The sequence below is a fragment of the Saccoglossus kowalevskii genome, chromosome 7 (genome assembly GCF_978046115.1).
Source record: "Saccoglossus kowalevskii chromosome 7, keSacKowa6.1, whole genome shotgun sequence".
In the NCBI taxonomy this organism is placed as follows: domain Eukaryota; kingdom Metazoa; phylum Hemichordata; class Enteropneusta; family Harrimaniidae; genus Saccoglossus; species Saccoglossus kowalevskii.
The window spans coordinates 7,055,341-7,074,235 of NC_140647.1; the positions used below are offsets into that span (position 1 = coordinate 7,055,341).

The following is an 18,895-nucleotide window of genomic DNA, read 5'->3' on the forward strand; positions in this document are numbered from 1 at the left end:
AATATCTAAAACTCTGATTGAACTAATCAGGAATTTGAGGAAGACCAAAAGAGTTCAAGTACAGGAATGGCTGCAAGTGGTTTGGATCAGACGATTTCTTTTGTTTTCAATTCGTTGTACGCCTAGAAACATGGCAACTTTGTTTTTGGTGAATATATAACTTGTTCTGTTCCAATAAAGGATTTTGATATGCACAACAATTCCTTAATGAAATTTATAAAATTTAACAATGCCACTAGCCCAAGATGGACTTCCTGTTCAACACGTTGTAGAATGTTCGCGTAACTGTACGTAAATACACACTCTCGAACTTGACAATTTTAAAGTTCAGACCATTAAGCAAATAAATGCATACCAGTTGCATAAATCATGAAGATTGATGATTCGATTGGTGACCGGGATAGCTGCGTTTAGTGTTCTTTTCTATGCAATATAAAATCATATCGATGCTGTGGGCGGCAAAGGGTGACAGATTGTTTTGGTTCGACGACTCTCAAGGCACGGGCACCTGACATTTCCTGACTTTTTTTACTATTCTGATGTGTTTTGGGCTGTATATAACAGTCATACACTAACAAGTAAGTGAGTACTAGTAAACAGTCCGGGACATAGTCAATACATGCCGGTAGGCTGGTTGACGATCCGCTGTTTTTGGCCTTTTCCATGGTAGGACATGAACGTGAAGCTAACGTCAGTTTATAACTAAATGGGCTCTGTATAGTACGAATTTCGCAAAAAACATTCAGTCTTTAGAAGTCACTTAGTTTATTACTAGGACGTATTCTGCTGTTATATTTCCAACCGTTTTGCGATAGTATTTTCTAGAATGAAGGCAGCATTTACAGTTCATTCAAAGTTCAAAGTTGCGTTGTGATTACGTTGATACAGTGTAACAAAGTCGCCGTGTGATCTTTTACCAGTGGCAACGTAGCCAAAATAAAAAGCATGATCATCTGAGCCAAAATAAAATGCATGATCATCTGAACACTGCTATTACAAAACTGGTAGGAGGTAATACATTTGGGGCGAAAGTATTCAAAAAACATTTTTTTGGCTGTTGCTATACCTGTAACATTGTCTTTCGCTTTATTGGCGATCCGCTCCAATAGGATTGCCCTTATTGGCGATCCGCTCCGCTAGGATTGCCCTTATAATCACTTTTGTCGTTGTGTGTGTGATTTCGAGTGTTTTCACGTATTATCTCTTCGGTGATTTGTTTGGCTTGGCCGATTTTTCTCAAACTTGGCAGGTAGGTCACACCTACATCTTAATTATTAGGAAAAATCTTCAAATTTGTTTTGGCGCACCGTTGCCATAGTAACAGTCAAAAAACTGATTTTTGGATAGCTTCGCGCCAAATGTATCTGCTCCCACAAATTTAGGATAAAACACTTCAGATATAGCTCATTCTACTCAGCTTGAGTGTCGGCACAAAGTTACTATTTGAATTTTTGATATCTTTTTTCATTACCGAGAAATTTTGACCCCAAAGTTGGGGTAACTTTTCACTAGCAACGGCTTTTAAAACTTCTGTGATTTTTTCGGCTCGGCTGATTTTGTTCATACTTCGCAGGTAGGTCGTACCGTCACTGATTGGAAAAAAATCTCGCCCCACCACTACCATTGCAACATCAAAAACTGATTTTTGAATACTCTCACCCCAAATGTATTACCTCCTACCAGTTTTGTAATAGGAGTGTTCAAATGATCATGCTTTTTATTTTGGCTACGTTGGAAACTGGTAAGAGATCATCGACGCCGACATTGTTACACTGTATCAACGTAATCCCAACGCAACTTTGAACTTTGAATGATCTGTCAATGTGCCTTCATTCTAGAAAATACTATGTGGGGGGCAAGCGGGGTATCTGGTACAGTTTTACGGGAAATAAAAAGGACTTTTCACAATTTACAAGGAAAAAAAGACGTTTTTACAGTTTACAGTGAAAATGGAATGTTGCAGTGAATTGTGTCATCTAGTCGTTTTACAGTTTCGAAAATGTAATTTCCCTGGGTATTCTGTACGACTTTTTTATTTGGATGTAAATTCTTGTACGTACAGAGAAAAATGACACATTTTTACGTTGTACGTCTAGCCTGTGATTACAGAATTAGGGAATTTATTTTTTCAATTTACGTTGTACGAACCAAAAAATATTGCAATTGCGTTGAACGAAAGTGACCCTTGCCCCCCATACTATTGCAAAACTTCATTAGTTTATATAATTCCATTTGATAACACTGCTCACCTGCCAAATGAAATCAGATATCATGCAAAATGTACTATTGAACAGATTAGAAACAGTCGCGATAGTCAATTTAACCAATATGCCCAGCAACTAATTGACGTATGCAACACGGCATCGTTCATTGATAATGTAGATTACTCGGATGACAGTGTCATCAAGTTTATATAAATGTCTCCCTTGGACCATAGTGTGGAATAGAAAATTGACCAAACTAATCCAAAGTGCCAAAATATTTCTTTTCTGTTGTTGTAAAATGTCCCGTGCGCTTGGTTTGAACTCTGGGAAAACAATGACCAATATCGTTGAATTTTAATAGTGGCATCCCGTCTTGGTAGCCATATTAAATATTATTATACATCTGTCACCGTAACGCCATAAGTTACAACTTGTCGTAATTTTGCGGCATTTTCCGGGGTTTTTTCATCCTACCATATAAGGAAATGCGAATTCCAAATATGGAATGATTACGCGCGTAAACGTCCTCTAATAATAAAAACATACATGGCTGCCACCAGAGTTTGACGGACTCCATACAAAGAAGTTTGCTGATTATGTTCTAAACTTTTTGAATTTCGGCATTGCCATGATGTATCCTTGGAAGGAAAAGATGTATAATAATAACGTTATTACGAGGATATCTCAAAGTATGCACTCAGACAGTACGTGGTCGCATCGCCCTCCGCGCATACTCCCACTGTACTGTCTTCGCGCATACTTTGAGGTATCCTCGTAATAACCTCATAGTATTGCTGACTCGATCTGTCCCATACGCTTAAACTTGTCATTTTTAAATGGTATGCAATGTTACACAGAAATGTGTATATCTTGAAATTATTTCAGACAGCGTGAAACTGCGGTTCGCCATATATTCAACGCAGTAAACAATTTTTACTTAATTATTTACATAATCAAATGTGTTACAATATTTCTAATTTCAATGAATGATACATCGTCTGTATTATAACATCACAGAGACGTTATCCATATACGACATAAACTGTGTCGCCTATGTTGACTCTTCCAACAACATCAATGGCATAGTGAACACCAAATAAAGGACAGTTATGGTACAATGGACGGTCTTCCTCTTTACACATACGGTATCTGTGGAATACAATATAACTCACATTAATACATAGGCAATGGAAAGCAGTTTGCACTACTATAAATTTGTATCTAAGTAGTTATCAATTCGAACATATAAAGTTAGATGTGTCCGAGTGAAAATACTTGGCTGAAAATGACATAGAAGTTGGTGGCGGTATTTACGTTTTCAGCGTGGCAATGGGCTCGTTCTTTTCGGACACTATCCCAGTCTCCGGGTCGACAGTAGTAACTTTACAACTGAAATTGAAAATAAACGCCACTGCCATTGATAATATGAGGTAATGTTATAAAGATACTGAGTGTTGCAATATTACGACACGATGTCACAAGCACCATGGAGTGTCGCAACACTACGATACAATGTCACAAGCATCATGGAGTGTCGCATCATTACAGCACGATGTCACAAGCATCATGGAGTGTTGCAACATTACGACACAATGTCAAAAGAATCATGGAGTGTCGCAACATTACGGCACGACGTCATTAGCATCATCGAGGGTCGCAACATTACGACACAATGTCACAAGCATAATCGAGTGACGCAACATTACGACATGATATCACAAGTATCATTGAGTGTCGCAACACTACGACACAATGTCACAAGCATCATGGAGTGTCGCATCATTACAGCACGATGTCACAAGCATCATGGAGTGTTGCAACATTACGACACAATGTCAAAAGCATCATGGAGTGTCAACATTACGGCACGATGTCATTAGCATCATCGAGGGTCGCAACATTACGACACAATGTCACAAGCATAATCGAGTGACGCAACATTACGACATGATATCACAAGTATCATTGAGTGTCGCAACATTATGACACAATGTCACAAGCGTTATGGAGTGTCGCAACATTACGATACAATGTCACAAGCATCATGGAGTGTCGCAACATTACGGCACGATGTCATTAGCATCATCGAGGGTCGCAACATTACGACACAATGTCACAAGCATAATCGAGTGACGCAACATTACGACATGATATCACAAGTATCATTGAGTGTCGCAACACTACGACACAATGTCACAAGCATCATGGAGTGTCGCATCATTACAGCACGATGTCACAAGCATCATGGAGTGTTGCAACATTACGACACAATGTCAAAAGCATTATGGAGTGTCGCAACATTACGGTACGATGTCACAAGCATAATCGACTGACGCAACATTACGACATGATATCACAAGTATCATTGAGTGTCGCAACACTACGACACAATGTCACAAGCATCATGGAGTGTCGCATCATTACAGCATGAAGTCACAAGCATCATGGAGTGTTGCAACATTACGACACAATGTCAAAAGCATCATGGAGTGTCGCAACATTATGGCACGATGTCATTAGCATCATCGAGGGTCGCAACATTACGACACAATGTCACAAGCATAATCGAGTGACGCAACATTACGACATGATACCACAAGTATCATTGAGTGTCGCAACATTATGACACAATGTCACAAGCGTTATGGAGTGTCGCAGCATTACGATACAATGTCACATGCATCATGGAGTGTCGCATAATTACAGCACGATGTCACAAGCATCATGGAGTGTTGCAACATTACGACACAATGTCAAAAGCATCATGGAGTGTCGCAACATTACGGCATGATGTCATTAGCATCATCGAGGGTCGCAACATTACGACACAATGTCACAAGCATAATCGAGTGACGCAACATTACGACATGATATCACAAGTATCATTGAGTGTCGCAACACTACGACACAATGTCACAAGCATCATGGAGTGTCGCATCATTACAGCACGATGTCACAAGCATCATGGAGTGTTGCAACATTACGACACAATGTCAAAAGCATCATGGAGTGTCGCAACATTACGGCACGATGTCATTAGCATCATCGAGAGTCGCAACATTACGACACAATGGCACAAGCATAATCGAGTGATGCAACATTACGACATGATATCACAAGTATCATTGAGTGTCGCAACATTATGACACAATGTCACAAGCGTTATGGAGTGTCGCAACATTACGACACGATGTCACAAGCATCATGGAGTGTCACAACATTACGACATGATGTCACAAGCTTCATTGAGTGTCGCAACATTACGACATGATGTCACAAGCTTCATGGAGTGTCAAAACAGTACGACATGATGTCACAAGCTTCATTGAGTGTTGCAACATTACGACATGATATTACAAGCATCATGGAGTGTCTCATCATTACAGCACAATGTCACAAGCATCATGGAGTGTTGCATCATTATGACACGATGTCACAAGCTTCATTGAGTGTCGCAACATTACGACATGATATCACAAGCATCATGGAGTGTCGCAACATTACATCACGATGTCACAAGCATCATGGAGTGTTGCATCATTATGACACGATGTCACAAGCTTCATTGAGTGTCGCAACATTACGACACGATGTCACAAGCACCATGGAGTGTCGCAACACTACGATACAATGTCACAAGCATCATGGAGTGTCGCATCATTACAGCACGATGTCACAAGCATCATGGAGTGTTGCAACATTACGACAATTTGTCAAAAGCATCATGGAGTGTCGCAACATTACGGCACGATGTCATTAGCATCATCGAGGGTCGCAACATTACGACACAATGTCACAAGCATAATCGAGTGACGCAACATTATGACATGATATCACAAGTATCATTGAGTGTCGTAACATTATGACACAATGTCACAAGCGTTATGGAGTGTCGCAACATTACGATACAATGTCACAAGCATCATGGAGTGTCGCATCATTACAGCACGATGTCACAAGCATCATGGAGTGTTGCAACATTACGACACAATGTCAAAAGCATCATGGAGTGTCGCAACATTACGGCACGATGTCACAAGCATAATCGACTGACGCAACATTACGACATGATATCACAAGTATCATTGAGTGTCGCAACACTACGACACAATGTCACAAGCACCATGGAGTGTCGCATCATTACAGCACAAAGTCACAAGCATCATGGAGTGTTGCAACATTACGACACAATGTCAAAAGCATCATGGAGTGTCGCAACATTACGGCACGATGTCATTAGCATCATCGAGGGTCGCAACATTACGACACAATGTCACAAGCATAATCGAGTGACGCAACATTACGACATGATATCACAAGTATCATTGAGTGTCGCAACATTATGACACAATGTCACAAGCGTTATGGAGTGTCGCAACATTACGATACAATGTCACAAGCATCATGGAGTGTTGCATCATTACGGCACGATGTCATTAGCATCATCGAGGGTCGCAACATTACGACACAATGTCACAAGCATAATCGAGTGACGCAACATTACGACATGATATCACAAGTATCATTGAGTGTCACAACACTACGACACAATGTCACAAGCATCATGGAGTGTCGCATCATTACAGCACGATGTCACAAGCATCAAGGAGTGTTCCAACATTACGACACAATGTCAAAAGCATCATGGAGTCTCGCAACATTACGGCACGATGTCATTAGCATCATCGAGGGTCGCAACATTACGACACAATGTCACAAGCATAATCGAGTGACGCAACATTACGACATGATATCACAAGCATCATGGAGTGTCTCATCATTATGACACAATGTCACAAGCGTTATGGAGTGTCGCAACATTACGATACAATGTCACAAGCATCATGGAGTGTCGCAACATTACGGCACGATGTCATTAGCATCATCGAGGGTCGCAACATTACGACACAATGTCACAAGCATAATCGAGTGACGCAACATTACGACATGATATCACAAGTATCATTGAGTGTCGCAACACTACGACACAATGTCACAAGCATCATGGAGTGTCGCATCATTACAGCACGATGTCACAAGCATCATGGAGTGTTGCAACATTACGACACAATGTCAAAAGCATCATGGAGTGTCGCAACATTACGGTACGATGTCACAAGCATAATCGACTGACGCAACATTACGACATGATATCACAAGTATCATTGAGTGTCGCAACACTACGACACAATGTCACAAGCATCATGGAGTGTCGCATCATTACAGCACGAAGTCACAAGCATCATGGAGTGTTGCAACCTTACGACACAATGTCAAAAGCATCATGGAGTGTCGCAACATTATGGCACGATGTCATTAGCATCATCGAGGGTCGCAACATTACGACACAATGTCACAAGCATAATCGAGTGACGCAACATTACGACATGATACCACAAGTATCATTGAGTGTCGCAACATTATGACACAATGTCACAAGCGTTATGGAGTGTCGCAACATTACGATACAATGTCACAAGCATCATGGAGTGTCGCATAATTACAGCACGATGTCACAAGCATCATGGAGTGTTGCAACATTACGACACAATGTCAAAAGCATCATGGAGTGTCGCAACATTACGGCACGATGTCATTAGCATCATCGAGGGTTGCAACATTACGACACAATGTCACAAGCATAATCGAGTGACGCAACATTACGACATGATATCACAAGTATCATTGAGTGTCGCAACACTACGACACAATGTCACAAGCATCATGGAGTGTCGCATCATTACAGCACGATGTCACAAGCATCATGGAGTGTTGCAACATTACGACACAATGTCAAAAGCATCATGGAGTGTCGCAACATTACGGCACGATGTCATTAGCATCATCGAGGGTCGCAACATTACGACACAATGGCACAAGCATAATCGAGTGATGCAACATTACGACATGATATCACAAGTATCATTGAGTGTCGCAACATTATGACACAATGTCACAAGCGTTATGGAGTGTCGCAACATTACGACACGATGTCACAAGCATCATGGAGTGTCACAACATTACGACATGATGTCACAAGCTTCATTGAGTGTCGCAACATTACGACATGATATCACAAGCATCATGGAGTGTCGCAACATTACATCACGATGTCACAAGCATCATGGAGTGTTGCATCATTATGACACGATGTCACAAGCTTCATTGAGTGTCGCAACATTACGACACGATGTCACAAGCACCATGGAGTGTCGCAACACTACGATACAATGTCACAAGCATCATGGAGTGTCGCATCATTACAGCACGATGTCACAAGCATCATGGAGTGTTGCAACATTACGACACAATGTCAAAAGCATCATGGAGTGTCGCAACATTACGGCACGATGTCATTAGCATCATCGAGGGTCGCAACATTACGACACAATGTCACAAGCATAATCGAGTGACGCAACATTATGACATGATATCACAAGTATCATTGAGTGTCGCAACATTATGACACAATGTCACAAGCGTTATGGAGTGTCGCAACATTAAGATACAATGTCACAAGCATCATGGAGTGTCGCATCATTACAGCACGATGTCACAAGCATCATGGAGTGTTGCAACATTACGACACAATGTCAAAAGCATCATGGAGTGTCGCAACATTACGGCACGATGTCACAAGCATAATCGAGTGACGCAACATTACGACATGATATCACAAGTATCATTGAGTGTCGCAACATTATGACACAATGTCACAAGCGTTATGGAGTGTCGCAACATTACGATACAATGTCACAAGCATCATGGAGTGTTGCATCATTACAGCATGATGTCACAAGCATCATGGAGTGTTGCAACATTATGACACAATGTCAAAAGCATCATGGAGTGTCGCAACATTATGGCACGATGTCATTAGCATCATCGAGGGTTGCAACATTACGACACAATGTCACAAGCATAATCGAGTGACGCAACATTACGACATGATATCACAAGTATCATCGAGTGTCGCAACACTACGACACAATGTCACAAGCATCATGGAGTGTCGCATCATTACAGCACGATGTCACAAGCATCATGGAGTGTTCCAACATTACGACACAATGTCAAAAGCATCATGGAGTCTCGCAACATTACGGCACGATGTCATTAGCATCATCGAGGGTCGCAACATTACGACATGATATCACAAGTATCATTGAGTGTCGCAACACTACGACACAATGTCACAAGCATCATGGAGTGTCGCATCATTACAGCACGATGTCACAAGCATCATGGAGTGTTGCAACATTACGACACAATGTCAAAAGCATCATGGAGTGTCGCAACATTACGGTACGATGTCACAAGCATAATCGACTGACGCAACATTACGAGATGATATCACAAGTATCATTGAGTGTCGCAACACTACGACACAATGTCACAAGCATCATGGAGTGTTGCATCATTACAGCATGAAGTCACAAGCATCATGGAGTGTTGCAACATTACGACACAATGTCAAAAGCATCATGGAGTGTCGCAACATTATGGCACGATGTCATTAGCATCATCGAGGGTCGCAACATTACGACACAATGTCACAAGCATAATCGAGTGACGCAACATTACGACATGATACCACAAGTATCATTGAGTGTCGCAACATTATGACACAATGTCACAAGCGTTATGGAGTGTCGCAGCATTACGATACAATGTCACATGCATCATGGAGTGTCGCATAATTACAGCACGATGTCACAAGCATCATGGAGTGTTGCAACATTACGACACAATGTCAAAAGCATCATGGAGTGTCGCAACATTACGGCACGATGTCATTAGCATCATCGAGGGTCGCAACATTACGACGCAATGTCACAAGCATAATCGAGTGACGCAACATTACGACATGATATCACAAGTATCATTGAGTGTCGCAACACTACGACACAATGTCACAAGCATCATGGAGTGTCGCATCATTACAGCACGATGTCACAAGCATCATGGAGTGTTGCAACATTACGACACAATGTCAAAAGCATCATGGAGTGTCGCAACATTACGGCACGATGTCATTAGCATCATCGAGAGTCGCAACATTACGACACAATGGCACAAGCATAATCGAGTGATGCAACATTACGACATGATATCACAAGTATCATTGAGTGTCGCAACATTATGACACAATGTCACAAGCGTTATGGAGTGTCGCAACATTACGACACGATGTCACAAGCATCATGGAGTGTCACAACATTACGACATGATGTCACAAGCTTCATTGAGTGTCACAACATTACGACATGATGTCACAAGCTTCATGGAGTGTCAAAACAGTACGACATGATGTCACAAGCTTCATTGAGTGTTGCAACATTACGACATGATATTACAAGCAACATGGATTGTCTCATCATTACAGCACAATGTCACAAGCATCATGGAGTGTTGCATCATTATGACACGATGTCACAAGCTTCATTGAGTGTCGCAACATTACGACATGATATCACAAGCATCATGGAGTGTCGCAACATTACATCACGATGTCACAAGCATCATGGAGTGTTGCATCATTATGACACGATGTCACAAGCTTCATTGAGTGTCGCAACATTACGACACGATGTCACAAGCACCATGGAGTGTCGCAACACTACGATACAATGTCACAAGCATCATGGAGTGTCGCATCATTACAGCACGATGTCACAAGCATCATGGAGTGTTGCAACATTACGACAATTTGTCAAAAGCATCATGGAGTGTCGCAACATTACGGCACGATGTCATTAGCATCATCGAGGGTCGCAACATTACGACACAATGTCACAAGCATAATCGAGTGACGCAACATTACGACATGATATCACAAGTATCATTGAGTGTCGCAACATTATGACACAATGTCACAAGCGTTATGGAGTGTCGCATCATTACAGCACGATGTCACAAGCATCATGGAGTGTTGCAACATTACGACACAATGTCAAAAGAATCATGGAGTGTCGCAACATTACGGCACGACGTCATTAGCATCATCGAGGGTCGCAACATTACGACACAATGTCACAAGCATAATCGAGTGACGCAACATTACGACATGATATCACAAGTATCATTGAGTGTCGCAACACTACGACACAATGTCACAAGCATCATGGAGTGTCGCATCATTACAGCACGATGTCACAAGCATCATGGAGTGTTGCAACATTACGACACAATGTCAAAAGCATCATGGAGTGTCAACATTACGGCACGATGTCATTAGCATCATCGAGGGTCGCAACATTACGACACAATGTCACAAGCATAATCGAGTGACGCAACATTACGACATGATATCACAAGTATCATTGAGTGTCGCAACATTATGACACAATGTCACAAGCGTTATGGAGTGTCGCAACATTACGATACAATGTCACAAGCATCATGGAGTGTCGCAACATTACGGCACGATGTCATTAGCATCATCGAGGGTCGCAACATTACGACACAATGTCACAAGCGTTATGGAGTGTCGCATCATTACAGCACGATGTCACAAGCATCATGGAGTGTTGCAACATTACGACACAATGTCAAAAGAATCATGGAGTGTCGCAACATTACGGCACGACGTCATTAGCATCATCGAGGGTCGCAACATTACGACACAATGTCACAAGCATAATCGAGTGACGCAACATTACGACATGATATCACAAGTATCATTGAGTGTCGCAACACTACGACACAATGTCACAAGCATCATGGAGTGTCGCATCATTACAGCACGATGTCACAAGCATCATGGAGTGTTGCAACATTACGACACAATGTCAAAAGCATCATGGAGTGTCAACATTACGGCACGATGTCATTAGCATCATCGAGGGTCGCAACATTACGACACAATGTCACAAGCATAATCGAGTGACGCAACATTACGACATGATATCACAAGTATCATTGAGTGTCGCAACATTATGACACAATGTCACAAGCGTTATGGAGTGTCGCAACATTACGATACAATGTCACAAGCATCATGGAGTGTCGCAACATTACGGCACGATGTCATTAGCATCATCGAGGGTCGCAACATTACGACACAATGTCACAAGCATAATGGAGTGACGCAACATTACGACATGATATCACAAGTATCATTGAGTGTCGCAACACTACGACACAATGTCACAAGCATCATGGAGTGTCGCATCATTACAGCACGATGTCACAAGCATCATGGAGTGTTGCAACATTACGACACAATGTCAAAAGCATCATGGAGTGTCGCAACATTACGGTACGATGTCACAAGCATAATCGACTGACGCAACATTACGACATGATATCACAAGTATCATTGAGTGTCGCAACACTACGACACAATGTCACAAGCATCATGGAGTGTCGCATCATTACAGCATGAAATCACAAGCATCATGGAGTGTTGCAACATTACGACACAATGTCAAAAGCATCATGGAGTGTCGCAACATTATGGCACGATGTCATTAGCATCATCGAGGGTCGCAACATTACGACACAATGTCACAAGCATAATCGAGTGACGCAACATTACGACATGATACCACAAGTATCATTGAGTGTCGCAACATTATGACACAATGTCACAAGCGTTATGGAGTGTCGCAGCATTACGATACAATGTCACATGCATCATGGAGTGTCGCATAATTACAGCACGATGTCACAAGCATCATGGAGTGTTGCAACATTACGACACAATGTCAAAAGCATCATGGAGTGTCGCAACATTACGGCACGATGTCATTAGCATCATCGAGGGTCGCAACATTACGACACAATGTCACAAGCATAATCGAGTGACGCAACATTACGACATGATATCACAAGTATCATTGAGTGTCGCAACACTACGACACAATGTCACAAGCATCATGGAGTGTCGCATCATTACAGCACGATGTCACAAGCATCATGGAGTGTTGCAACATTACGACACAATGTCAAAAGCATCATGGAGTGTCGCAACATTACGGCACGATGTCATTAGCATCATCGAGAGTCGCAACATTACGACACAATGGCACAAGCATAATCGAGTGATGCAACATTACGACATGATATCACAAGTATCATTGAGTGTCGCAACATTATGACACAATGTCACAAGCGTTATGGAGTGTCGCAACATTACGACACGATGTCACAAGCATCATGGAGTGTCACAACATTACGACATGATGTCACAAGCTTCATTGAGTGTCGCAACATTACGACATGATGTCACAAGCTTCATGGAGTGTCAAAACAGTACGACATGATGTCACAAGCTTCATTGAGTGTTGCAACATTACGACATGATATTACAAGCATCATGGAGTGTCTCATCATTACAGCACAATGTCACAAGCATCATGGAGTGTTGCATCATTATGACACGATGTCACAAGCTTCATTGAGTGTCGCAACATTACGACATGATATCACAAGCATCATGGAGTGTCGCAACATTACATCACGATGTCACAAGCATCATGGAGTGTTGCATCATTATGACACGATGTCACAAGCTTCATTGAGTGTCGCAACATTACGACACGATGTCACAAGCACCATGGAGTGTCGCAACACTACGATACAATGTCACAAGCATCATGGAGTGTCGCATCATTACAGCACGATGTCACAAGCATCATGGAGTGTTGCAACATTATGACAATTTGTCAAAAGCATCATGGAGTGTCGCAACATTACGGCACGATGTCATTAGCATCATCGAGGGTCGCAACATTACGACACAATGTCACAAGCATAATCGAGTGACGCAACATTATGACATGATATCACAAGTATCATTGAGTGTCGTAACATTATGACACAATGTCACAAGCGTTATGGAGTGTCGCAACATTACGATACAATGTCACAAGCATCATGGAGTGTCGCATCATTACAGCACGATGTCACAAGCATCATGGAGTGTTGCAACATTACGACACAATGTCAAAAGCATCATGGAGTGTCGCAACATTACGGCACGATGTCACAAGCATAATCGACTGACGCAACATTACGACATGATATCACAAGTATCATTGAGTGTCGCAACACTACGACACAATGTCACAAGCACCATGGAGTGTCGCATCATTACAGCACAAAGTCACAAGCATCATGGAGTGTTGCAACATTACGACACAATGTCAAAAGCATCATGGAGTGTCGCAACATTACGGCACGATGTCATTAGCATCATCGAGGGTCGCAACATTACGACACAATGTCACAAGCATAATCGAGTGACGCAACATTACGACATGATATCACAAGTATCATTGAGTGTCGCAACATTATGACACAATGTCACAAGCGTTATGGAGTGTCGCAACATTACGATACAATGTCACAAGCATCATGGAGTGTTGCATCATTACGGCACGATGTCATTAGCATCATCGAGGGTCGCAACATTACGACACAATGTCACAAGCATAATCGAGTGACGCAACATTACGACATGATATCACAAGTATCATTGAGTGTCACAACACTACGACACAATGTCACAAGCATCATGGAGTGTCGCATCATTACAGCACGATGTCACAAGCATCAAGGAGTGTTCCAACATTACGACACAATGTCAAAAGCATCATGGAGTCTCGCAACATTACGGCACGATGTCATTAGCATCATCGAGGGTCGCAACATTACGACACAATGTCACAAGCATAATCGAGTGACGCAACATTACGACATGATATCACAAGCATCATGGAGTGTCTCATCATTATGACACAATGTCACAAGCGTTATGGAGTGTCGCAACATTACGATACAATGTCACAAGCATCATGGAGTGTCGCAACATTACGGCACGATGTCATTAGCATCATCGAGGGTCGCAACATTACGACACAATGTCACAAGCATAATCGAGTGACGCAACATTACGACATGATATCACAAGTATCATTGAGTGTCGCAACACTACGACACAATGTCACAAGCATCATGGAGTGTCGCATCATTACAGCACGATGTCACAAGCATCATGGAGTGTTGCAACATTACGACACAATGTCAAAAGCATCATGGAGTGTCGCAACATTACGGTACGATGTCACAAGCATAATCGACTGACGCAACATTACGACATGATATCACAAGTATCATTGAGTGTCGCAACACTACGACACAATGTCACAAGCATCATGGAGTGTCGCATCATTACAGCACGAAGTCACAAGCATCATGGAGTGTTGCAACCTTACGACACAATGTCAAAAGCATCATGGAGTGTCGCAACATTATGGCACGATGTCATTAGCATCATCGAGGGTCGCAACATTACGACACAATGTCACAAGCATAATCGAGTGACGCAACATTACGACATGATACCACAAGTATCATTGAGTGTCGCAACATTATGACACAATGTCACAAGCGTTATGGAGTGTCGCAACATTACGATACAATGTCACAAGCATCATGGAGTGTCGCATAATTACAGCACGATGTCACAAGCATCATGGAGTGTTGCAACATTACGACACAATGTCAAAAGCATCATGGAGTGTCGCAACATTACGGCACGATGTCATTAGCATCATCGAGGGTTGCAACATTACGACACAATGTCACAAGCATAATCGAGTGACGCAACATTACGACATGATATCACAAGTATCATTGAGTGTCGCAACACTACGACACAATGTCACAAGCATCATGGAGTGTCGCATCATTACAGCACGATGTCACAAGCATCATGGAGTGTTGCAACATTACGACACAATGTCAAAAGCATCATGGAGTGTCGCAACATTACGGCACGATGTCATTAGCATCATCGAGGGTCGCAACATTACGACACAATGGCACAAGCATAATCGAGTGATGCAACATTACGACATGATATCACAAGTATCATTGAGTGTCGCAACATTATGACATAATGTCACAAGCGTTATGGAGTGTCGCAACATTACGACACGATGTCACAAGCATCATGGAGTGTCACAACATTACGACATGATGTCACAAGCTTCATTGAGTGTCGCAACATTACGACATGATATCACAAGCATCATGGAGTGTCGCAACATTACATCACGATGTCACAAGCATCATGGAGTGTTGCATCATTATGACACGATGTCACAAGCTTCATTGAGTGTCGCAACATTACGACACGATGTCACAAGCACCATGGAGTGTCGCAACACTACGATACAATGTCACAAGCATCATGGAGTGTCGCATCATTACAGCACGATGTCACAAGCATCATGGAGTGTTGCAACATTACGACACAATGTCAAAAGCATCATGGAGTGTCGCAACATTACGGCACGATGTCATTAGCATCATCGAGGGTCGCAACATTACGACACAATGTCACAAGCATAATCGAGTGACGCAACATTATGACATGATATCACAAGTATCATTGAGTGTCGCAACATTATGACACAATGTCACAAGCGTTATGGAGTGTCGCAACATTAAGATACAATGTCACAAGCATCATGGAGTGTCGCATCATTACAGCACGATGTCACAAGCATCATGGAGTGTTGCAACATTACGACACAATGTCAAAAGCATCATGGAGTGTCGCAACATTACGGCACGATGTCACAAGCATAATCGAGTGACGCAACATTATGACATGATATCACAAGTATCATTGAGTGTCGCAACATTATGACACAATGTCACAAGCGTTATGGAGTGTCGCAACATTACGATACAATGTCACAAGCATCATGGAGTGTTGCATCATTACAGCATGATGTCACAAGCATCATGGAGTGTTGCAACATTATGACACAATGTCAAAAGCATCATGGAGTGTCGCAACATTATGGCACGATGTCATTAGCATCATCGAGGGTTGCAACATTACGACACAATGTCACAAGCATAATCGAGTGACGCAACATTACGACATGATATCACAAGTATCATCGAGTGTCGCAACACTACGACACAATGTCACAAGCATCATGGAGTGTCGCATCATTACAGCACGATGTCACAAGCATCATGGAGTGTTCCAACATTACGACACAATGTCAAAAGCATCATGGAGTCTCGCAACATTACGGCACGATGTCATTAGCATCATCGAGGGTCGCAACATTACGACATGATATCACAAGTATCATTGAGTGTCGCAACACTACGACACAATGTCACAAGCATCATGGAGTGTCGCATCATTACAGCACGATGTCACAAGCATCATGGAGTGTTGCAACATTACGACACAATGTCAAAAGCATCATGGAGTGTCGCAACATTACGGTACGATGTCACAAGCATAATCGACTGACGCAACATTACGACATGATATCACAAGTATCATTGAGTGTCGCAACACTACAACACAATGTCACAAGCATCATGGAGTGTCGCATCATTACAGCATGAAGTCACAAGCATCATGGAGTGTTGCAACATTACGACACAATGTCAAAAGCATCATGGAGTGTCGCAACATTATGGCACGATGTCATTAGCATCATCGAGGGTCGCAACATTACGACACAATGTCACAAGCATAATCGAGTGACGCAACATTACGACATGATACCACAAGTATCATTGAGTGTCGCAACATTATGACACAATGTCACAAGCGTTATGGAGTGTCGCAGCATTACGATACAATGTCACATGCATCATGGAGTGTCGCATAATTACAGCACGATGTCACAAGCATCATGGAGTGTTGCAACATTACGACACAATGTCAAAAGCATCATGGAGTGTCGCAACATTACGGCACGATGTCATTAGCATCATCGAGGGTCGCAACATTACGACGCAATGTCACAAGCATAATCGAGTGACGCAACATTACGACATGATATCACAAGTATCATTGAGTGTCGCAACACTACGACACAATGTCACAAGCATCATGGAGTGTCGCATCATTACAGCACGATGTCACAAGCATCATGGAGTGTTGCAACATTACGACACAATGTCAAAAGCATCATGGAGTGTCGCAACATTACGGCACGATGTCATTAGCATCATCGAGAGTCGCAACATTACGACACAATGGCACAAGCATAATCGAGTGATGCAACATTACGACATGATATCACAAGTATCATTGAGTGTCGCAACATTATGACACAATGTCACAAGCGTTATGGAGTGTCGCAACATTACGACACGATGTCACAAGCATCATGGAGTGTCACAACATTACGACATGATGTCACAAGCTTCATTGAGTGTCACAACATTACGACATGATGTCACAAGCTTCATGGAGTGTCAAAACAGTACGACATGATGTCACAAGCTTCATTGAGTGTTGCAACATTACGACATGATATTACAAGCATCATGGAGTGTCTCATCATTACAGCACAATGTCACAAGCATCATGGAGTGTTGCATCATTATGACACGATGTCACAAGCTTCATTGAGTGTCGCAACATTACGACATGATATCACAAGCATCATGGAGTGTCGCAACATTACATCACGATGTCACAAGCATCATGGAGTGTTGCATCATTATGACACGATGTCACAAGCTTCATTGAGTGTCGCAACATTACGACACGATGTCACAAGCACCATGGAGTGTCGCAACACTACGATACAATGTCACAAGCATCATGGAGTGTCGCATCATTACAGCACGATGTCACAAGCATCATGGAGTGTTGCAACATTACGACAATTTGTCAAAAGCATCATGGAGTGTCG

At 42.2% G+C, this 18,895-nt stretch overlaps 1 protein-coding gene across 1 annotated transcript in view; it reads right to left on the reverse strand.

Annotated features, from left to right (window-relative positions):
• Positions 1-3,130: 3,130 nt before the first annotated feature.
• The window catches only part of LOC100368608 (mitochondrial amidoxime-reducing component 1-like), a 33,848-nt gene continuing 18,083 nt past the window's right edge, over positions 3,131-18,895 (reverse strand). The window contains exons 6-7 of the mRNA XM_085501642.1: positions 3,519-3,593; positions 3,131-3,353 (exon numbers count right to left, since the gene is read on the reverse strand). Coding sequence (XP_085357768.1) covers positions 3,227-3,353; positions 3,519-3,593 — 202 coding nt within the window. The 3' untranslated portion in view covers positions 3,131-3,226. The remainder of the gene's footprint in view (positions 3,354-3,518; positions 3,594-18,895) is intronic.